The sequence below is a fragment of the Podarcis bocagei genome, assembly GCF_964188305.1.
Source record: "Podarcis bocagei genome assembly, chromosome: 6".
In the NCBI taxonomy this organism is placed as follows: Eukaryota; Metazoa; Chordata; class Lepidosauria; order Squamata; family Lacertidae; genus Podarcis; species Podarcis bocagei.
This window is the reverse complement of record NC_138130.1, coordinates 35,613,152-35,638,042: the sequence shown is the minus strand read 5'-3', so window position 1 is coordinate 35,638,042 and position 24,891 is coordinate 35,613,152. Positions and strand designations below refer to the sequence as shown.

The 24,891-nt window shown below is 39.7% G+C and overlaps 1 protein-coding gene across 1 annotated transcript in view; it reads left to right on the top strand.

The window, feature by feature from the left end:
* Positions 1–24,891, top strand: part of ZBED1 (zinc finger BED-type containing 1) — a 133,173-nt gene that overhangs the window by 57,776 nt on the left and 50,506 nt on the right. The window contains exons 2-3 of the mRNA XM_081197026.1: positions 3,038–3,145; positions 8,038–8,106. Of these exons, the coding sequence (XP_081053152.1) occupies positions 3,038–3,145; positions 8,038–8,106 (177 nt within the window). The remainder of the gene's footprint in view (positions 1–3,037; positions 3,146–8,037; positions 8,107–24,891) is intronic.

Genomic DNA, 24,891 nt, shown 5'->3' with positions numbered 1-24,891 from the left:
CTGCTGATGCTCCATCAGTTTTGGAGCAATACAGTTCCTTTAAGTGTATGCAGGAAGCTGCTTGGAGAATTTCATCTGTTGTTTTGTTCCTTGTATGTCAAAAATGCCAGTAGCCCCCTGCCACTTCCTTGTTCCTCTGATCTTTTGTGCTGTCGTCCAATGCAACCCATTTTATCTGTTGTTTCAGGGCTTCTCTTGTCTGACATTACAAAGATTTCTCCCAGCTGTTTCCCCTTCCCTTGTTTCATCCTTCCCTTCAAAGGCTATATTGCTTTTTGTTGTGTACACCTGCTTGTTCAATGAGATCAGAGTCCGTCCTCCCCAGAATTTAGTACAATTTATGATTTTAAACAAGTAGTATTACCAATAAAATATATGTAGGTCTTTTTTTCTTTTAACATGTTGGCCAGTTTTTCCCCATGTGTGCATGAACCTTGTGTGTGTGTGTATAATCTATACAAAACTATAAAAATGCTTACAACGATCAGTAACCCAAACAATGGACTTATTGCTTCTTACATTGCCAAATCATTCTGCAATGCGAAGTAAATAAAAATTGACTGTTTTATGGAAAGAAGCTGGCTTATAGAATGTGTAGTGAGGCCTATTATTGTTATGCTTTTATGGTGTTATGGTGTAATTCCAGGCTAATGAAAAAGAGGGAAGCAAAACTGTGCATGTGTATGTATGTATTGTATGTATGTACTGTATGTATGTACCAACCTAGCAGTTCGAAAGCACGCCAAGGTGCAAGTAGATAAATAGGTACCGCTCCTGCGGGAAGGTAAACGGCATTTCTGTGCGCTGCTCTGGTTCGCCAGAAGCGGCTTAGTCATGCTGGCCACATGACCCAGAAGCTGTACGCCAGCTCCCTTGGCCAATAAAGCGAGATGAGCGCCACAACCCCAGAGTCGGCCACGACTGGACCTAATGGTCAGGGGTCCCTTTACCCTTTACCTTTATGTATGTACTGTACGGTGCTTATATAGGATATTAATTTCTAAATCAATATTAACCTTCCAAAACTTAGAAAATATTTAAAATTATTTATGTTTTATTTATTAGTTTGTAAACTTTTTATACTGCATTTTCTCCTCAGTGCTCAAAGCAATGTAGATGGCAGTTACCTTATATTATTAGCATAACAATACTGTGAGGAAAGTTAAGGCATTCAGTTAGATTCATGGTTTACAGTACTTAGAATGTGAACCTTGGTTTTGCACATTTACACCCAGCTATGTGTGGACAGGTGGAGTCCCCCAGCCCCAGATGACCCCCGAGCGGAATAATGACTCAAGACAACGTGCTATGGGATTAGAATTGGCCATAAGATTCACCTTCTGTTGTGTGGGCAGGGCGGTCCCTCCCCCTACCTGGCTGATCCCCTGGTAACGTCTCCCCAGGCGGGATTGGGCGATTGGCTGAGGTAGGCGGAGACCTCCAGGTATCCAGCCTGGGGTGGGCGAAGCCAGCCCATACTACCGGGCGCCACACTGGGATCCGAGGGGCTGCACGCGACCACGCAAAAGGTGCCCCTTATTTGATGTGGTCATCCCAGCTGTTACTCATTAGGGCTTCTTTATATTGTCGACCAATATTGCCAACCAATTTTGAAGTGGTTTCAGCCCTATGCTTAAAGGACAAAGGGTGTGACCCTGCTAATTCTTCTGGACCTCTCACTGGTTTTTGATACTACCGGCCATGGTATTTTGCCCCTAGGCTGTTTTTGTTATGAGGTCCCTCTTGTCCCCCTTTCTTTCCAACAGCTACATGAAGCTACTGTGAGGGGTGCCAAACGTATGCCGATGATTCCCTACTTTACCTTTTTCCTTTTTTTTTTTTTTGACATCTGAGTTAAGTGATGTGTCGAAAGTGCTGAAATTGGTAGTGGAATGGATGAAGGACAATAAACTGAAATACAACCCTGAAGAGGAAGACACTGAGTGTAGGCGGTTCATCTACTGGAGGAGACAGTGTTCTTCCTGTTCTGGATGGGATTGCACTCCTCTCCAGGGATCAGTGCTTCGCCTGGATCCAGATTTGTCACTTGAGATCCCTGTGAAAGAATGCCTTTCCTCAGCTAAGGCTGGTGTGTCAGGTACAACTTGTCCTAGACTGGGATAAGCTTTGCTAGCCTTCAGGTGCTGACTACTGTAATGTGGGGTTGCCTCTGAAGCTGCAGCTATTTCAAAATAAAGCCATATTTTCAACCACAAGTGCTTGGACTTTACCTTTAAAAGCCTGACATGATTTGGGGCTTGAATACTGAAGGATCACTTCCCTTCTCAAAGATGAAGGTGGTTATGTATTGAGGACACTTCTAGTGGTCCTCCACAGAGTTCACCCTCCCGAGGAGCAGTGAGTGCCAAACAGAAAAATGGCCTTCTCAATAGTGGCACCTTAGTTATGGTAGTCTTGGTTTGGGACTACATTAATTTCTTAGCATCAGGTACATGTACAAATTAGATGGGCTTAATATATTTATCGGCATACAATTTCCCCATTTTTATAAGTTTTAGTATGTATGATTTTCTTTTGGATTAAGGGTTGGCACACATCAACTTTATGAATGTATTCTAATGAGTGATGCCTAAAATACAATAAAAATAATCTGTATATGAATCTCAGCACCTGGTGGTAACTTGGTAATTCTTCCAGACTTCATAAGGTGTTTTTTTGAGCTGCTGCTTTTATTGTTTGTTTGTTTTTGTAATTATTATTACAGCTGATTTTTCTGCCCTTGTATTTTTTATTGTGATTTCTTTGTAAAGTACCCTGGAAAAATGGATAAAACCACTGTTTTGTGTTTTTAATTTTATATAAGAGGAATTTTTTTTTATGTGGTGGTTGGCTGCAGCAACTGTATGCTTACTGGTGTTCTTCATTATGATCCATAAAATAATACCTTTGTAACTGCTGCAAGAACAATCACCACATAACAGGAAATGGCTGTAGCTGAATATTTTGTTACAGTGAGTAATGTAAGCATTGTAGTAAAATAGATCTTAACCTGAAATACTTTTCTCTTTTCATGCAGTTTTTCCTCTTCAAAATGGGAATGTTGCCATAGTGACCGGAGGCACTAGAGGAATTGGTTACCATACTGTGAAGTATTTGGCAAGACTTGGCATGCACGTCATAATAGGTACTGTTGGTATTGCAATGATAAAAATATTTATTAACAATGTAATGTCATGTAATTTGATTTAATTATTAGTTACCTTTGCATCGCATTATTTGCCCCAGGAGCTCTGAGTAGAATTGCAAGCCTAGTCATCACCCTCATATGTTGGTTCAGTTGAGAGATGATGATGATAACTCATAGTCTCTTCCATAGACATAAAGCAAAGTAAAATTTAGCACCAACAGTAATGCATTGAAATTATGGAACATTGGCCAGGATCCTAGAGGATTGCAACCAGTAGGGGTTACTTCTTATGCAAAATAGATTCTTTCAACACAGTTTGATTTTCCAGGTGCAAGGTTCTTGCGAAAGCTATGTGGAGAAAATAAATAACAACAATACTAATTGCTGTGCTTGCAGAAGCTTTTCTTGCGGGTACCGAAGATATAGATTAGGCATAGGCAAACTCGGTCCTCCAGATGTTTTGGGACTACAATTCCCAGCACCCCTGACCACTGGTCCTGTTAGCTAAGGATCATGGGAGTTGTAGTCCCAAAACATCTGGAGGGCCGAGTTTGCCTATGCCTGATATAGATGGAGTCGAAGTGAGTTCCGCTGTTAAAGTAAATGGCACCTTGTGTTCCCTGGTCAGTATGGAACAAATGATAAAATTAATGCCGTTGTTAGTGAAGTAAATTGGCCTGTAAACTAAGGACAAGGTTTGGAATTTTGAGTACAGTGGCATCTCTCTGACCTCTGGGTTGGTGGTTTTTTTTGGGGGGGGGGGGTTGGAAGCTCATAAAAAGCATCAAGTTCAATGTTTGTCCAAATTTGAATTACATGCAGCTGAGTTCCATGGTAGCTGTGATTATGGTTTGTTTGGTTTTTTAAGCTGAAATGTCATTCATTTGCATTTCACTCTGAATGGCCTTATTTTAGTTCCTTAAAATGTGCCAGTTTGTGTATTTGAAGAAATGGGTGGCCTGACTTCCATGTCTGTTTGGGTTACCTTGTCAGTAGTTAGAAAAAATTCAGTCTGTGACTTGGGTAAACAAAATGTCTCTTCTTTACTTTCTAGGCAGCATTAGGCTTGACAGCCTGTATCATCTGATAGACAATGCACTGCTTTACATGTCTTCTAAATGTTCTAATATAACTGCCCCTGCTGTGACTGCACTTCAGGAGATAAAATGTTATTTTTATTACCTTTACCCTAGCTATGTAACACAGTAAGACTAGAAAGAGTTTGGCATTTCATCTGCACAGGGAGATCCTATGTGACTACGATAAAATATACTTGCCAAGGCTTCGTGCTACAAATAATTATAGGCACACAGCTATACTCCTTCTGTTACATAAATAGTAGAGAAGGAATATGGAAAGTTTTCCACCATAATTCTTTTCACCAATGAAAAATTAATATCTGGCAAAATAAACAGTTGTTTATGTTTTACCAAGACAGCATGTTCATAGAAATAATGATTTTGAGATACTGATAACAAATCATCCTGGAAAGTACACTGAGAAAAAGGAAGACCTTTGGCTGGGTTTCTATGCACAGATACAGTTTTGCATAGCTGACATTCAGATCATGGAAGATGCTACAGTGAGCAGCATTCTGAGTTTCTTGTATGAATTTCAGAATGAAAACAGGGCTCTTAGCTGTCATCCATCACTTTTTACCAGCTGGTTGCTTTGAGTAAACCTCTTTACCTTGTCATTTTAGTGTTGATTTATATGTTCAACATTATTTACATTTAGCTTTTATTGTAAAGTGAGTGTTTAATCGCAGCAATTTAAGAGCCTTTGAATTGCAATTTCTTTTTGCATCCCTTCACATATACACTCCACATCAATATTTTCATCCACTACATTTGCAGCAAGCCAACCTGTGACAAAAACGTTTGTTCTTTGGCCTTTCAGAATGGTTGGTTTTCTTCTGCTTCCTTATTTGCGGAGACATTGCTTATGGACAGTCCTTACTACTTTATTTTTTAGCAATATCTGGGTGAAAACGAAAAGAACTAGTTGCAACCAGTTTTGTGTGCGCAACAGAGCTCTGGGTTTGGTTTTATTTAACATCAGCCACCTCCACCCCATGGCAAACTGCTTTTGGAATAGTGGGAACTAGTTGGAATCTTGGTCTTGTCACGCAGCAAGTCTACAAAGAGCTGTGGATCTCTTGTTTTCTAATAAGTAAGACTGCTGAAGTTATCCTGACCCCCTGCTGCTTCCTGGTGTTAGGGAAGGGCCTGTTCCAAGGTTTTTCTTTTAACCAAGTTTCACAAACTTATTTCAAACTTTGTTTAAGAGAGCAGCCCAGGCTGATATGAACCAAACTTTGCGCCAGTGTGTGTGTGGGGGGGAGGCTCATCATAGTCAAGGCAAACAAGGGGATTTATTGGAGAGGGTACATTTACCTAAGATAGGGAGTTAAGGGAGTACCTGAGTCCACGGTCCATTCCTGATCTCTTATCTATCATTAAGTGGCCAACAGCAGAATTTCTGAACTGAACTGCAGAAGCAGTGCAATTACACAGACTTAAATGCACATCAACAGTAACTGAAGAAGCACCCAAATCTTCCCCTTGCAAACTGAAATATGCATGCTTGGTAAGCAATTACTTAATTTGGCTTTCCTTCTGTTGAAGTCTGTGGGTATATAATCTACCACCCCCTTTATGAGAGGCAATGTTACTCTGCTTGGAGTGTGGAATGTTAAATTAATACAATAATGTTTTTGTTTTAACTACTTATATGTGTTTTTATATCGTATTTTTATCTTTTGAACTGCCCTGGGATCTTTTGATGAAGGGCTGTATATAAATCTTAATGATAATAATATAGAATTTTATGTATTCATTTTAAAATATATATGTTACCTTGAGAGTTTGACTTAACATAATATATTAACATAATAATTTAAAAGTGCAGTTTCAGCAATAATAAAAGAAAACAAATTAAAACAAAAATAACAGACTAAGAAAATACAACACAATTTCTAGAAGACGTGTTTAGAAATATTATTCATCTGGAACTGCATCCATATGGAAGTGCTCGGGTTTTCTTAAAATAATGAATATGCAGCATGAAATATGTTAATATGCAATATGTTGTCCAGATGAAATTAATATTATCAGGACTTAGACAAGACTCTGGAGGCTCTTAATAAGTCTGCTTGCTGTACCGCAGCTGATGGATGAGGAAGAAGATCAGATGAAATTCTTGCAGGGATTATCATAGAAGCTTCCTTTCCCCCCAGCATAGCTACATCCAGTACTATGGCACACATCGGATTTTAATTCCCTGCTGTAGAAAATCACTTAGGCTGAAAAAGTGAGGAGATTTGATCTCGTGCCCATAGCTTCGTTCAATGAGAACTCCATGGATATGGCAGTTTTACTGGAGGGTTTGTTCGTTGACACTGCATCTATTTTTAGGGATTAGGATCAAACTGAATGTTTGCGCTGTGTAACCCCAAGATTATTTCTATGGTGAAAACAAATACTGTTAAGAGTTATTTTCCCTCTTTCTTTTGTTTAACTTTCTTCCTGCTGCCCCACCCCACTCCACTGTTAAATAAAAAGAGATCAGCCAGGCAGTGCTGATATAATTGAAAAGCTGATCTAATAGATGCAGAGTCAATTGCAGACCAGTGTTCATTTCAGGAGTTTGCAGACAAAAATTGCTGTCTGTGTCTATAACTTTTAAATCTTATAAAGACTGCCCATTTGAAATGGTTACATAAGATTTTATTTGGGAAGTGTGTGTGTGGGTAGATTGCAAATGAAAATGAAAGCTATAGTGAATGCTAGAAAATTAACCAGTTACAAACTACTTTCAGAAAAAGCACAAGGAAAATGAATGTGTGTGTGATCTTTTTGGTCAGCTTTACATTTACCTATAGGCATTGTTGCACAGCGATCAGGACCTAAGGGATATTCTTTAAAATCTGTGGCAAGTAAAGAATGATTGTTATGAAAGTGGAGAGACTGTGGAGTTATTAACTAGCTTAGAAGAGTTCAAATTAATTTTGAAGGTTTGGCTATAGGCTTTTGTTTTGGGTTTGACATGAAATACAGAATTTGTCCTAAAAATTCAACCTGAACATTCATTTTGATACCTCACCCTTCAGTGCAGATATTTCATGACAACATTTCCCTGTTTTGCTAATGGTTGTAGGGACCAGCTTGATATTCAAAACTGAAATGTAGAGTTGTAAAACAAGGTTTTAATAACAAAAACAAAAACTCTTTATACACTAAATACATCATCAACAACAAACCAGACCCAACCACCAACCCACCCCCCAGGGTAATGGGAGAGCTAGGTGCTGCTCCTTATATACTACACCCAATTGCTGACACAGCTTAATCAATGCAACTCAGCAGCACCTGCTATGTTTCACAGCTGTAAAGCTGGGTCTCCTTATTTGCTCTGGCCCTTGCTCTGGCCCCTTAAAGACATACACATCGGGTGTAACAATGATGAACCTTTACATTTAAAGAAACAGTTCAACAATTTCTCCCTTTCTGTCTGTCATAGCTTAATTGAAAATAGATGTGCAGTTGGGCTGATATCTCATCTGAAACATGTATTTATCTTCTGAACGTGTACCAAATTTTATTCCAGTATCTCGGTGTTCAGGAGAGATGCTGTGTTTTTAAGTCAATACTGAATGGGCAATTAAGCTTTTCTCTACTAAGGCCTTATTTCACTCAGCCAATAACAGAATTCTTTCTTATATTTATTGTAACTCCTCCCTCCCCTTCTCTGCTTCCTTTGCTTAAACATTTAAGAATTTCAGGTTTCGGTTTTTCTTTTTGCAGGATTTATTATTGTGCTTTAAGTCTGTACTCCGCAATATTGACAGTTTTTCACAGTTATTTTTCTCTATCTTTATTTAATAACAGCTGGAAACAAGGAAAAAGAAGGCCAAGAAACTGTGATGAAAATAAAAGAAGAAGCTTTAAATGCAAAAGGTACTTCTATATGCCTTTCCCAGCAAAATTAAAAATCAAACCTCTTCATCAATGTATTTTTCTCATGGGCACTTTTCAGTTCAAGGTACTGATTGTGTGGACATTTCACAAATATGTATGTGACACTTGTCATTGAAGTAATCGATTGACCATGTATAGGGCAAGGTAATCTTGCAAGGAAACTGGTCATAAGCTGTTAAGGGCCTTAGATACTAATACAGTGATATCTCAGGTTACAGATGCTTCAGGTTACAGACTTCGCTAACCCAGAAATAGTACCTCCGGCTAAGAACTTTGCTTCAGGATGAGAACAGAAATCGTGCAGCAGCAGCGCAGCGGCAGCAGGAGGCCCCATTAGCTAAAGTGGTGCTTCAGGTTAAGAACAGTTTTAGGTTAAGAACAGACCTCTGGAACGAATTAAGTACTTAACCCGAGGTACCACTGTAGTTATGCCTTGTCAGGACAGATCTGGACGTAAATAAATGATAGTTGTTCTGACTGGATAAGTGTAGTGACACATTCTGCCTTTCTTCTTTCCCAGGATCTATGTGCCAGTGCTCCTTTAAAGCAGTTCTCGCCCATCCATGAGGCGGGTGAAGCAGCCCCCTCAGGTGGTGGAAGCGCAAGAAGTGGTCCACCGCTTCTGATGCTGGCAAAATGCTCCCTCTCACCAACTTTCAGTGAGAGGAAGGCATTCCAGCATGCAATGTTGCTGCTCCCTGGTGTGGAGGAGACGAGTGCCAAGGCCTTGCAGAATGCCCCCCCTTGACGAATTTTGGTGAGGGGGGGTGTTCTGGCAGCCGGGGCATGGTGGGGGAGCAGGAGGTAGCACATTCCCATTTCACCTCAAGTGGCAAAATGGGACAGGCTGCCCCTGTTTTATAGTGTGCTTTTGAGAGCTTGTGCAGCCCACTGATTCTTACCATAGCTGCTGTTGTTTCTAGCGACACTGAAGAAGGGAAAATGGGGCGCTTTTTCCCCCAGCCGGAACTCATTTCTGGCACCTCTCAGGTGGGCACCATTTGCCTTTCTAAGAGAACGAGGGTGGCGTTCGTGGTGAGTTCCAGCACATTTTTTTCTTCAGAAATAGCACAGGGAAAATGCACAAAGAGGCCACGTGAGAGATGATTAGGCAAATGGGGAATTGCATGGTTCACTTGGGATATTTGCATAGATCAGTCATTGCTTTTTACTGCAAAAAGTGACACATGGTTCACAGTTGCTTTTTTGTAAGAAGCCTGCAGACTGTAAATTAGAACAGTAATGGGAATAGCACAGTTGATACATGTGTGTGTACACAAAAACACAGTATTTGTTCATAATTAGAGTTTAACTTGGGAAACAAATGAGGGCAGATGATTGTGAGTGGTTGTTGGTTTGCTTGCTTGTTTTAAGACCCAAAAGGGGCATCAGCCTATGTGGCAAAGGGTATTGTTTGTGAGTAAGGCAGAGTTGACATTTAGCCTCCATTTTCTCGGAAGATGCTTTCAAACCACAAGAAGAGAATATTCCGCATGTAATGCAATGAGCACAAATATTTCTACTGTAAGATAGCAGTTATGACAAGCCGAGAGGGAAAAGAACATCAGTTTGACAGTAAGCAAACCCTGATAAGATTCTCGTGAAACCTTTTAAAATAACTTGTCTAGAGAATTTTTTTTTTTAAGTCTGTACCGTCTAAATTTATTTGCGTAGATAATTGGCAAAGGATTAAAAGAACTGTTAGGATTTTTTAAAGTTAGTTTCCTGGTTTCAGGTAGTATTGCAGAGCTGTGCAAAGATGCTTGTGCCACCACATTCTCCCTTCCTTTATCTATAGCGTCTTCATTTTCTTAGTGTGCTAAACAAATATCTGATAAACAGTGACATGATAGCCATGTAGAGGGCAAGAGTGCAGCCTTTCAGATGTCCTGTGTTGTTTGTTCTTTGACTGGTCAACTCCTTCCAGGACTGTGTATATCACTGCTTGGTCCCACAGTGAGGTTAGCTGTTCTGTGGTTCCAGAAGACTAAAGCTACCAGTGAGTAAGAGGAGCTGACACGTGCAAGCCAACATCCCCAGTGAATGAAGCCATGGGCAATGCAGTCTGTAGGACTCGTCTGAGAAGTGGCAGTTTCTGATGGATGTAGATGCATAGCCAATAGTTAGGGTTGATGAAGGCCTCTGGTCTATAGCCATATGGACCAGTTTAGTCTTGGATATGGAGCATTGGCCCATGATCTTCTGCCACCAGGAGCTTGTTCAGGCAGCACAACCCAGAATATCATCACCATCACCATTATTATGCATTCATCTGTAGTGCAACGGTTGTCATAGTGTTGTATCCAGTGGTGCAATAGTAGAGTTCCACTTGTGCAACAGTATTTTCTCTTCTTCTCCCCACACATGCCCAGAATAAGCTCCAGAGTGCCCCCGACCCGCTGGAGCAGATGTGAGGGTCCGATGTGGGTTGCAGAGGAGAGGAGGGGAAATTCTTGTTGCACAACATGAAGTCTGCTAAGTGAACAGAGTAGCAGCATTGGTGCAACCCATAATTTTAACATTTTGATATTGTGAGACTTGCGCTAAAGTATAAAACTAAATCCAAATTTAAAGCATGTTACATGCCTTCTTTCCATATGGCAAAGGTTTGAAATGAAAATGCACTTATTAAGGCATTGTACGTGGCAGACATTTGATTTGCACGGACAAAGATTTCTATTGTGTCCTAGTTTCCCCCCCCCCCCACCGTGGAAGCAAATGCATTGGGCACTTTATTTGCACAATTTTCCTGGAGCAATAGATTTCACCAGGAGTAACTTGCAACAAATATATCATTGATTTAAGCTGGAGACTGCTTTCTTTGAGGAAGATGTATTTTTTCAAACTGTAATTAGGGTGTCTCGTAGTTTTCTCAAGAAGAACATTTTCATCAGTGCAAGATCAGAGGGAGAAAAGGAATTACATACAGTGGTACCTCTAGTTGCGGACACGATACGTTCCGGGGTGCTGTTCGCACCCCAAAAAGTCCACAACTAGAGCAGCGCTTCTGCGTATGCGCAGAACGCGATAGAGCGCTTCTGTGCATGTGCAAAGCACACAGAACGCTTCCGCGTGTGCACGCACAGCGAAACCTGGAAGTATACACTTCCGGGTTTGCTATGTTCGCAAGCCGAAAAGATGCAACATGAACCTAACACAACACAAGGTATGACTGTAGTGCTTATTTTGCATGCCTGGCTTGTGCAGGCTACTGCTTCCTTCTTTTAACAGCTGTTTCAGTACAAGGTGAATGCAGAATTAGGTATTATGATAATGCTTATTTTATTAGTTATTAGGTATCTATATATGATATTCATTACACAACCTCCTTGTCAAGATGCTTCCGATTAGCATGTCTTTATGCTTAATTTGCTACCTGAATTTTACATTTGTCTTCTTGGATCTAATTTTTGTAATTCTATTTTCAGACGGCGAAGTTCCCTTAGCAATATCTTATTCCAAGCACATCCATAATATAAGCAAGACTTTGAGTAGCATATAATATATATTCATTAATAATCTGTCTTGATAACCACCGAGACAAAAGCTGATTTCATGTAAAATGCATAAACCAGAAGAATCTGAATACCAGATGGAGTTGGTGTCTGAATGAGCATAGGTGGTTGCCATAGTAAATAGAAATGGTTTGGATTGGGAGACTGATACCACCCAGTAGTCTGTCATTTGAATGGTTGCTACTGTTGAACAAGGGAGGAGCAAACGGAATACTATTGTGGATGGAGGACAGGCCAGCATCCCTGATCTTAAAAAAAAAATCAACCCAATAATACAGAATTACATTTGGATTTTAACTGAGGGGATACATGGAAGGGTTGGGCTGTGTGGTTAGTGATCTGGAATGAGTCAAGAACTGGGAACTGGAAGTCAGGTCTGAAGAGCAAACGGGATCAGAGGAGAAACCAGAAGGCAGGATTGGAGAACAGGTCGGAAGCAAAGACTTGCGGGACCTTGTTGCTCACTGAGACAGGAAGTTCTACCATGCTGCCCAGGATGAGTCAGCCTGTGTGGCACCAGTCTGAATATTGCAATGCCATTGCTCATCCAATAGGGCAGTGGTCAGCAGTCCTGGTAGGAGAACCATTGGGTGGGGCATGCGCATTGACAGCGACTACAGCTTCGTGATGATTCTTCTATGGAAGCAGCAAATGCATTTTTCTTCTGAATGCCAGTTGCTTGGGTGAAGACCTTGATCCTTCACTGTTGACTTCCCAGAGGCATCAGGATTGCATGAAACTGGGTGCTTGACAAAAGAGGCTTTTAGCCTGAGCCAGCAGAGCTGCTCTTAATGCTATGTAGGTTACTGCCATACATATGAGGAGAAGGTAATCAGAGCAGACCTGGAGAACTAGGCATGTCCCAGTTTTTGCTTAGCTTGCTAAGCTCATCCAGGTTGTTACTGCTTCCAACACAATATTTAAAACATCAAAGATTAAAAATGTCCCTAAACAGAGCTGCCTTCACCACTGTAGTGGTACCTCTGGTTACGAACTTAATTCATTCTGGAGGTCCGTTCTTAACCTGAAACTGTTCTTAACCTGAAGCACCACTTTAGCTAATAGGGCCTCCTCCTGCCGCCGTGCCACCAGCGTGCGATTTCTGCTCTCATCCTGAGGTAAAGTTCTTAACCCGAGATACTATTTCCGGGTTAGCGGAGTCTGTAACCCGAAGTGTTTGTAACACAAGGTGTTTGTAACACAAGGTAGTCTGTTTCTCTAGTTAGAGACTGTTGCAAGCTAGCATTTGGTGTTATATTAGGTTCCCCCAGAGAACCCTAAAAATTATAGCTGAGAATGGTGCTGAAAAATTCAAGTTAGAGATCCCTTCCCTGACCCACAGTTTCCTTGGTGGAGGGTGTGACTGTTAATCTACACTACCGTCTTAAATCAGTTTCCCCCCTCTGTGCTAGTATGTTTTTTGTGTTGAATATATGCTATATGGTAATTTATGGACCTTATAGGTATCTAAAGCCATTTGCACATAACAAATAGGAGCCTACACAACACAAAACATTATTGCTGTGTGTAGGTTTTATTTTATTTATTTTCTATCTTATATTTTGGAAATGTATATCCAGTTTTTTTCCCTTCAATTTTTTGGGGGGCCCCCAAGAGAGTGGGGCCCTAAGCTACAGCTGTTTAGCTTATACATAACTCTGGCACTAAGAGTGACCTCATAGTGGCTTACATGTGGCGCCAGAACAGTTTGTGGCATTTAAAGATGATGCACAAAATGTGTGCTAGGTATTCAGTGAAATGCCACAGAGCTCCTCCCTGTCTTATATCTTACCTGGAAAAGAAACAAAAACAAAATTAGATGGGGACCTTTTGTGGGTCTTAAGCTATGGTTTGGCTGAAGGAGGTATAGAAAGCAAACCAGAACAATTGAGAGTTGATAGTATGCATATTTATGAAAGAGAAATTCCGTTGCCCTGGCAGGCTAATTAATGTTAACTGTGGTTTAACTTTAATGAGCTTCATTACAACATCATTATAGAATTAATTATTATTTAATAACTGTTTATTGCAACAAGAAAGATAGGTTCTCATTTTCAAGTTTGATCGGTGACAGTTTTATTTTCTCCTTCCAGTCAATTCAGCTGAACTCCAGGGGAAGTAGGAGGAGGGATTTTTGTAACTATTGTAATTTTCTGTTTATAGAAGTTAGATTATCATTGTTGTCTCATTTACACATGTATGCTCATTGTATTATGTACCTGTTCTGGATATCAGTGTCTTGCTTGTACTGTACACAGCTTATGGAATTATTATTATTATTATTATTATTATTATTATTATTATTATTACTGTATTTTTTGCACCATAACACTCACTTTTTTCCTCCTAAAAAGTAAGGGGAAATGTCTGTGAGTGTTATGGAGGGAATGCCTACGGGTGGCATGCCTACGGATTTTCCTCCTCTAAAAACTGCGTGCGTGTTATGGTCGGGTGCGTGTTATAGAGCGAAAAATATGGTAATTTCTCTCAAATCCTGGTTTCAAATCTTGGTTTAAGGCTAGGAAACCCTGGTTAAGGCTAGCAGGAAAAATCTGAACTGAATAGGGTGTTTACACGGGCCTACTTGCCCATATTGCTGAGCCATGATTCCTCATCCTGGAAGTTTTGTTTAGCTTTGGCATAAAATATGAAGTTCAATGAATTTATCATCAAAGTCTGTACCAGTGTTTTTGATCCTAGTAATTTCACATCATATTTCTGGACTTCCTTTTTCTCTTTACTTATACTTTTTTGGAGGGTAAGGTGAAGCTTCTAGTATCTTGATGGGATATACGTACTTTGCCCTGGGCTTTTCAAATAGTTATACTAGGGCATTTTGTTGTCTTGTAGTGTTGGTGACATTATCTGTCACGATTGCCTGCCTTGTTTCCCTTTCATAGCCAACATCCATGTCTGGTCCTTTATTTAGCTTTCTGTTTACTGCTGTGTTCTCTAGCAAAGATTACTATTGATTTTCACAGACCTTGGGAAAAGAGAGAGCTTTTCAGCGATTGTCACTTCAAGTGACATATATATATATATATATATATATATATATATATATATATATACCCTTCCAAACATTTAGGCTGACCTAGTTTTATTATTTTTTATTATTTATTTTGTTTATGAATTGCTTTCCATGAGGCATCTCTAAGCAATTTACAACATAATCACACATATATAAACACAATTGAAAACAGTTGCATATTAAAACAGTTATGAAAACAGTAAGTATAAAAACAGTTTAAAACCGCAAATGTTAGTATCTGAATTGTTCATATTGGAACAAATGGATTTTCTTTTTCACCGTGTCATTTATCATCAGTGGTGCTACCTGGATGCAGAAAATGGAAAAATGTCAAGCTTCAATAGTTCAAGTGCACATTGCAAGGAGGACCTTTTGATCACAGCTGGTTATTGATTAATTCCATAAAACTCATGGCCCTTACTGTTCATATCCTAGGTAGGCATACAACTGAAATGCATGGTTAACATTGAGTTATGCCCATAAAATTCCTAAAAAAGCTAAATGCCCCACTGATTTTGCAAGACCAGTTCTGATCACTTGCAGTTTTATGGGGTGGAGGTGCACTGTTGGATCACCACAATTATTTTGCTTTACACTCTCTCTCTCTCTCCCTCTCTCTCTCTCTCTCACACACACACACACACATAGCTTTGACCCTATGAAGATGTGTGATAGGTTTCCAAAGCTTTATTTTTGTTGAGTACTCTCCATAGAGCTCAAGATGATTAAAAAGGAACCCAGTGGCATTCATGTCCTATGCTTCAGTTCTGAACTCAGTGGGGATTCCACCCAAGTAAATTTATGATTAGGATACCAGATACAGAACATTCTGCCTGTCACATTTCTAAGTAACTCCATCTGCTTTGCAAACATTGAGATGATGTGCACTGAATTTTGATATCGTACTTTAAAGATCCACTTGGAGAGCAAGCTGGCTGATTTTTCTATGGGAAACATATGATAATAGTAAGAAGGAATCTGTGCACACAACAGTTGCCTTGAACTTCACATGCACTGTGGGAATTTCAATGGGTAGTTATTGTGCCTATTGAAATAATAATTCATTTTTTTTGTTTTTAAAAATGAACATATTGAACATATCAAAAATTACAAAATATTGTATTTAAAATAATATATGTGAGCTTTGTTCCGAGCATGTTCTGATTCTGATTTTAAAAATGACAGTTATTTGTGTACATAATTTTAGTTAAATATGTCGTCTGCACAATCTAGCAAAAATTTTCACAACAAAAGCCTGCTGCAAGAATGGAATGGAACTTCATTACTAAAGTGAATACTATGAATGTGATAGGAGGGTGTGATATACATTTCCCTAAACAAACAGATATTATTTTCCAACTTCTGTTGAATTCATGTGTAGCCTTTGGTAGATAGTGGTTTTTGTGAGCAAAAGAGCAGTCTTACCTTACCGCAGATAGGTCATAAAACCAGCAATATCCAGATTCCATGTGGAATCTGCTATGATCAGTCTAGAACCAATTAGTTTTTCTCCAAAGCTCCATGCATTGCTCTTTTAATGGGACAGTGCTTGGGATGTTCAAGCCATATTTTTTCCTTGCTAGTTGGAGACGAAGGCAAGCCTAGGAAGAATCCATACCAGCCATTTATGCTTTAATCAGCATCAGACTTGCACAGTTTGTATGCTGACAGGGTGCTTGCCTAACCTTTAGGAGAGACTCTAGAGAGCTCAAAGAGAGGATTGTGGCAATAAGGACCGAAGGAGCTGAAATAAAATTAACCCAGAATAGAACTGATGTGCATCAGGGGGTGCTGAATCAATATTCTAAGACCCAGATCCTAAATATCTATGCCATTGGATTGAAAAAGAGAGAGAGAGCTTTGCAATATAAATAATCACGAAGGAGGAGTCAAAGAAATAATTTGGGCCGTTTAAGGTCCCTGAACACATGGAGGACAAGAATATTGTTCAGGGACATTTCTTTCTTTCTCTCTCCCCACCCACTAGCTGACAGATATTTGTTTACTGAATACTGCTCAGGGAAATTTACTTCTCTCTCCCTCTCCACCCACTAGCTGACAAATATTTATTTCCTGGACACTGAGCTTATCTGCAGAACTCTACAAGCTTAAGGCAAAAAGTGTCAGAATCTGGGAGCTGTTGATATCCTTCTCAACTTCAGAATCAAAGAAAATTTTCTGGATAAACCTCATATGATATGGAAAACTCATGGATGTGGGTAGGGATGCAAAGACTGTGCTGCAACAACGTCACTGTTTTAAAATTGCAAAATCCCTGTGTGCTGTGAAGTGTTTTCGTGCTCCTGAAGTTATTGACCATTGCCAGATCATTCCTGAAGTTATTGATTATTGCCAGATCATTCCTGAAATACAGGGTGAGTCTTTTAAAAGAGGCCCCGTGGAACATGTGTACTTTGTATCCACGGGGCCTCTTTTTTACTCACCCTGTATTTCACATATGTTAAATTCTTTTGAGTTCGGTGGAATTCTCACAGCAGTTTAGATTATATACAGTGGTACCTGGGGTTAAGAACTTAATTCGTTCTGGAGGTCCGTTCTTAACCTGAAACTGTTCTTAACCTGAGGTACCACTTTAGCTAATGGGGCCTCCTGCTGCCGCCGCTGCGCGGTATCTGTTCTCATCCTGAAGCAAAGTTCTTAACCCAAGGTACTATTTCTGGGTTAGTGGAACCTGTAACCTGAAGCGTCTGTAACCTGAAGCTTCTGTAACCCCAGTTACCACTGTATCACCTAGTTGACTTGCACAATCTCTATTTATTGTTGTAGAGATCCATGTTCCTTCTGTCTGCCTCTTTCTAGGCTTCCTACCTATCTAGTTCCTAAGATCAGATCAACCTAATTCTCAAACTTTAAAGGAGTATTTGTTTGTTTGTTTATTATTATCATAATTAATAACAACAACAACTACATTTTCAAAGGACCTACACCTGTTTAAAGAACTTTGCGTGCATTATCTAGTTGTAATCCTTACAACGACCCTGCATGTCATGTCATGTCATTATTTATTTTATTATATTTCTCCTCTTATGGGGCATTGAGAGCGTGAATTTGATATCTAACAAAATTTGATATCTAAAAAACTAAACGAACCACACATAATGGTGCTTAATATGGTTCTGCTGATAGCTTTCCCATTTTATTTTTGCGGCCAAAAGTATCTGTGTTTTAATGCATAAAATCTGAGGTTGCGTTCAGGCCATCACATCACACCATGCTTCTCTTTCTTTTTCTGACATGTTTGTCATCGAGCCCAGATGCCAAGTTACAGTAGCAGCTGGCTCCATAGAGATCCCTGAGGCTACAGCTGTATGAAGTTCTCCTGGTTATACTGTGGGCCAGATCACGTAGATGAATAGTGAAATGCTTTGTCTCAGCAGTCCTGCCCTCTAAAAATCCCAGTTTTTCATTTCCCTTCCCTGAGGTTGAGACCCCAGATCCTCAGTTAGTACTTGGTGGGCAAAGGGAGATGTACCGCCATCTGTTGTGGTTATGCTTAGTGACAAAGGGGTTTTGCAGAATGGTACACAGTGAGATTTCTAAAATATTTTAGGAATCAATAGAATATACAGCACAATTGTATCTCTTATCCATATCTGAGGGAGAAAATAAGGACATCAAAATGAACAATCGTTACAGCATTTGCTAGTGATAACGAGGCTGAGAGACACTCAAAAGTGGAAGGTCCAGAAATGACCTGTGGTATAAAATATTTGGCAAATTGCTATTGTAGAAAATATAACCTGAGAGAGGGGTTTTGAGTGATATTGAAAAGTCAGAAACATTCTGTGATACATGGTGGGACTTAATTTTATATGCTAATGATGTAGGACTGAAGAACATCTTGTTAGTGGTATCACTACAATTATTGCCTTCAACATCACAAGTCCAGTTGTTTGTACCTTTTATGGTCGAGAGGGGGGTATACAATGGTACCTCGGGTTACATACGCTTCAGGTTACAGACTCTGCTAACCCAGAAATAGTACCTTGGGTTAAGAACTTTGTTTCAGGATGAGAACACAAATCGTGCTCCAGCGGCGCAGCAGCAGCAGGAGGCCACATTAGCTAAAGTGGTGCTTCAGGTTAAGAACAGACCTCCGGAACGAATTAAGTACGCAACCAGAGGTACCACTGTACTCCTGAATATTCAGACTATTATGGGACTCCCTTGGAAGTTAGATAAAAAATATACTGAATTTCTATAGAAAAAGAAAAATACTTAATTGACCACTAGTGACTTGTAATATTGGGAGAGGGGAGACTGGGAAGATGGTTTCTTTTTTCTGTTGTGCTTGTTGTTGCTTACACAGCATTAGAATGAACGACTCTCAGTATTCAGTGATTGGTCTGAGAACACTAAATGCAGTTGCCTTGTTGAAGCTCAGTGTGGCTCTCATCAGTGCTTAGCTTGGTGGCTACCGAGATGCTTATGCGAGCCACTCTAACATTTCTTTTAATAACAGCTGCAAAACAACCCATAAATATAATGGATGGGATTGAACATTTTGCTAAGATGATCATTCCATCAGTGCATGCATTTCCATTTGCATGATGGAACAATCTCCTTCCCTGATATGTTGTTCTGGGGGGTTTCTTCTAATCCCCGATAGCCATTCAGGAGGAGGAGGAGAGAGGAAACTACACTGAGCTAGTAGGACTCTTTGTGCTGTCTCCTGCTAGCAGAACTATTTAGTTGAATCCAACCCAATACCTTCTTTTGCAGGAACAGGGTTTCCTTCACAATCTGTTCTTGATTAATTTTGCCCTTCTCAGACTCCTAACAATGCGACAAATGTTTATTGTTCTCCATTTAGTCTCCCCCCCTCCTTTTGATACAGTTAAGTATAAAGGTGAAATAAGAATTTCAGTTCTGATCTTCATATATTTTGACAGTTTTGATTTTCATTTGGAGGAGTATACGTGGAGCAGAAATACTCTCTGTTCGTTGTGATTAAACTTGACAGAGCCTGTCCTCAAGTCATCAAATGCAGACCCATGTTTCCCAAGAGCATCTGACACTTGAAACCCATTGGTTTCAGGGTTGTATAACTATTAGGCATTGTGAAAAGCTTTGCTTGATTTTTGTTTATTAAATAAGGCATCTCAACCCATTGTTGAACATAAAACATAACAACATAACATAACATAACATAACATAACATAACATAACATAACATAACATAACATAACAACAACATAATAATATAATACAGTATATGCAATCAGCACTGTAAGCCATTGATCACTAGTCACTAGTAAAATCAAGTGTGGATTCTATTTGGTTCTAGGAATACCTACCCAGTACAAACCTAAGTAGGCTTAATGCTTATTCACTGGTTCCTCTAGCTCAGGCTTCCTCAAACTTGGCCCTCCAGATGTTTTTGAGACTACAATTCCCATCATCCCTGACCACTGGTCCTGCTAGCTAGGGATCATGGGAGTTGTAGGCCAAAAACATCTGGAGGGCCGAGTTTGAGGAAGCCTGCTCTAGATCAGTGGGTATGGCACCATTAACATAACAGAAACTACCATAGAGGCAGTTTTGCTTTTCTAGAAAAAGAGGTGCCAGAACTCACCATGAACTCCTCCCTCTTTCTCTTAGAATGGTACTGGCACCCACCTGAGAGGTGCCGGAACTGAGTTCCTGTGAGTTCCCCATGGGGAAAAAAGCCTTGCATAGATGGTATTAAAATTTTCAGAAGGTCCATGGCTTAGCTTTTGAAAAACAGGGGGTCCACAGTACTTAGCTAATTGGGAGCCACTGCTCTAAATAATCCCAGGAACTGTCACAACAGAATACACTATTGGGGATTCGTAGAGGTGCAGTACACAAGATTTCCCTGCAGAGGCCAGTTTAATTTGTGGTGCAGATAGTTGCTCAAGTAGTTTAGGAGTTCGATGATGCTGAGCTTACAATATTTTTTTGATATTTCAGAGAGTCATAAACAGTCCACTGTGCACATTATATGTTGGTTTTGCATGTGTATGCCTCCAAAACACATTCAAATACAGTGGTACCTCGGGTTACAGACGCTTCAGGTTACAGACTCTGCTAACCCAGAAATAGTACCTCGGGTTAAGAACTTTGCTTCAGGATGGGAACAGAAATCGTGCAGTGGCGGTGCAGCGGCAGCAGGAGGCCCCATTAGCTAAAGTGGTGCTTCAGGTTAAGAACAGTTTCAGGTTAAGAACGGACCTCCAGAATGAATTAAGTATTTAACCTGAGGTACCACTGTACTGATAAATCACATTTGCAGCATAATTAGCATTGGTCTCTTGGGAAGGGAACCTAATGGAACCAACTCCAAACATACCTTGTTCATTGCTATGCAGCCTCTATATATGTGAGTCATTGGATCAAATGGTGAGCTTTTGTTTTCAAAACCAGGGTGGATAAAAATCAATGATAAATCATATTTTTAAAATTTAAATCATATTTTTAAAATAAAATGCTTTTTTTGGGGGGGGGGAATCTTTCTAAAGATAGTTTTCTATTTAAGTTACCTTATAGTCCAAAGGCTGTTCAGGAAATAAGGATTTGTTTTAAGTTTTTCATGCGTGCTAAAACTCAGTCTAAGGTGTGTTTGTTTGTTTTTTTTAAAAAATTGTTTAACCACATCAGTTAACAAACATGGATGCATATGCTATAATGTTATTGTTTTACTTAAATAAATTGTTTAAATTGTTATTAAGGAAATTGTTATTTTTCTCTTTCCAATAAAGTACAGCAGAAAAGTTGTCCAAATATAAACAGTTAACTTATCAAACCTCACAATAATTTCACAATTATCTGTCAATGTATTTCTAATAGTATAACCAAATCAGTAATTTTTGATATGACTGTAAAAAATACTCTGAAAATTTATTATTCCAAAAATGAAACCTTCATCTGGTTGTAAATATTAAGATTATACCAGCAAGAATGAGTCTTTCTGTAAAAAAATAGATTTAAATCAAGTCTTACTGACTAGTGATTTAAATCAAGCCTTACTGACTAGTGATTTAAATCGATTTGATTTAAATCAAATCCACCCTGCTCAAAACTGATTTTAAATTCCTGTTCAGCCTTGGGGATGTAGCCATCTTCTTTTGTTCCCATCTATAAGATGAAGCCAATAATTAACTTATCCAATAACTTTGCTGTAAAGACTAACAATTTTCAGATTTTAAAGATTGCTGTATGCGTGGGCTATAGTAATGCTGTATACACGGTGATTTTCATATAAGTACGCTACATTCTTGGTTAATGGCGATAGGAGTTTAGTGGTCTCAAGCTGTTTTATGCAAGTCTTTCTGTTTTGTACTCAGAACATTTCCTGATGATACCCCTCCAATATGGCTTTTCTCCTGCAACATTTGTAGTATGTTCTTAATACAATTTACTAAACCTCTCACAATGTAGCAGCGGCCTCTTCTCTGATGCATATTGTTCACTGATTATGCAATGAAGCTGGATCAATTTTGGTTGAGGAACAGATTCCTCCTGTCAGCCTTCATGGGGACTTCTTTCTCATTCTCACATGGCTGTTTTTGTGTCACTGCCGCTGCCTTTAAAACTCTCCCTCCAATTCTGTGTTCTATTTCTTGCTGGAAGGTTTCCAGACATTTTGTGTCACATCACTGTTTGGCAAGTTGTGCCGGCAAAAAGATTTTTGGTAGCCTGGCTTGGATGAGACCTTTTCAGGGCAAGAAAATGAAACAATTCTGGCAACAAATAGGAACAGAGAGCAAATACAGGAAATAATTCATTTCCTGATAGTTGAGGAGGAATTATAGGTGCGGATGTTACAGCAAAACAGGCCAGCCTTGGCTGCATCAAGATCACAGTTGAGTGTGCAGGGAGCTCAAAACCTCCACTCCCCAGCAGACCTGATGTGCAAAAGATCATTGTCCCCATGTGATATCATGGAAATATATGTTGGGCTGTGGGTAGCAACCTCCCTCATTAAATAAAGTAGCAGGTACATGCTGAACCTCTAGCATTAAACAATAATACAATGTGTTGTGATCCAGCGAGCACATGGGGGCCAACTGTGCACATAGCTTGAGCTTTTGCTGATGAGTTGACCAGAGCAGTTCCTGCTGCCAAAGAGAGTTTTAAAAATTTAAAAGTTGTTTGCCTGCTTTGCATGGGGAACTGCTGTGCAATAGCTTCTTGCTTCATGAATACATATGGAACACTGTGTACTCAGTCCTCCATTCATTACTACTTCTGCATTCTGTGCTGATCATAGAATGCTGTTGGCTGGTTATAATAGCCAAGTGAAATGGACCCTGCTAGGAGGAATCTACTGAACACACCCTTTAAGGAGGTTTTTGAGAATAAAGTTGGTCAGCTCCATAATGTTAAGATGTTTATTAAAGTTTTTCATAATACGGTGAGATATAGAAAACTAATGCAATTCAAAACAAAACAGAAACAGCTGCAGAAAAAAAGAAAAGAAAAAGAATGAGAAAGAAGCAGGGACTATGATCGTTCTTGGCCAGGGCTAGCCTGACCACTGTAGTCAATGCATTGCTGACCTTGAAATTAGATTACTGTAATGTGCTCTATGTGGGGCTGCCCTTGGGTCTGTTCAGAAGCACCAGCTGGTGCAGATAGGAATTTCTGGCCAAGAACATGTGACACCATTGTTAAAGCAGCAGTACTGGCTGCCCACGTGCTACAGAGACAGGTTCAAGGTTCTTGTATTGATTTACAAAGCCCTGGACAGCTTGGGTCCAGAATAACTCAGGGATTGCCTGAACTCTGCTCGGTTACTGAGATCATCCACAGGAGCAAATTTGATCATTCCCTGAGTTGGTGAGGCTCGTATGACAACAAGCCTTTGGTGTCACCAGGCCAGTCCTATGGAGCATCCTTCCAACAGAGGGTACCTTGTGTATCAACTTTTAAACATCTGCTGAATTTCCCCCTGTTCCACTAGAAAGGCAATTAAGAGTAGATCCCCCTCACAATAGCCTGCTGATGTTTGCTTTTAAATTTCTTGTTGCTTTTAACTTTTTATGGTTTGGTTTTATGTTTTTATATTGTTTTTTATTTTGGTTTTATGTTTTTATATTGTTGTAAACTGCTGTGATATATCTTTATGATACATTGGTATATACACTCTTTTTATAAGTGAACAAATAAATCACCATTCGTAGTTTGGTTTGCAACATGAGAATTTGGATAGGGTTTAAATATTTACCTCTCCATCCTGTTATTGAGGGTTGAGACTGCATTCCAAAACGTGCTGAAATGGAAGCAAGTCTGTTTAAAACCAATTGGGGGCTTATTTTCATGGAGCTACTACTTCCTGGGGAAAACAAAAGCCACCACAGTTTGTTATTTGGAGAAGAAATCTCTGACAAGAGAGGAATATGAAAAGAAAAAGGGAGGTATGCAGCGGGGAAATTATCGCCCTTTATCATTCACGAAGAGAGATGGGTTTTCAGAAGCCACTGCATCATTTATTTCATGACTGTTTTGCTTGCTCTATAAGGGTCAGAGTTCCCGTAGGTTCCTTTTTAGCTGTATAATTATATATCTACTGTATCGTCATTCGTCATTAAAGTAGAGCATGGAAAAGCTTTGAAACTAATTCTAAAGGAGTGTCTTTACAGTGAGAGCTATACTGTGACAAAAGTGCTAAATTAATGTGTTCAGTAATGTAGACTCCACATCCCACCCCCGAAATGTCATTCCGTCTGAATTCTCTCTGCTCATTTGATGGTAGTTTTGAAGGAAAACGCGAACTGCTCTTTTTGACTTGCACTGTTGCTGCTCTCATTGTTTTTAAAAAAGCCCTTCTGTTTGTGTTCCCTTATGCTCTTAAACTGGGGTGGAAACAAATTAAGGCTGCAGTCCTATACACATGGAGGGGGAGCAAGTTGTGCTGAAGTGAATGGGATTTACAGCATACAGTTCTGCTGTGAAAGTCTTTGTTCATCAGATTTTCATGATGGATTGTTTTTACTAATCTGTCTCCCCCCCCCCCCCAATTTCAGAGCTTGGGTACAAATCTGTAAATAGGGTTGCAATGCAGTGTAATTCTATCCCCCTCATTCTGCGGTGGTAAATATGGGAAACTGCAGTGTGAGCTTTTGGACTGTCTGAGAGGGCATCTGTTTAAAAGTGTTGATAGCCTTTCTGGTCTGTAGCTTTGCAATCCTAACATGGGGTAAATCTTGAACCAAGGAATGTCCTTTTCAGCAT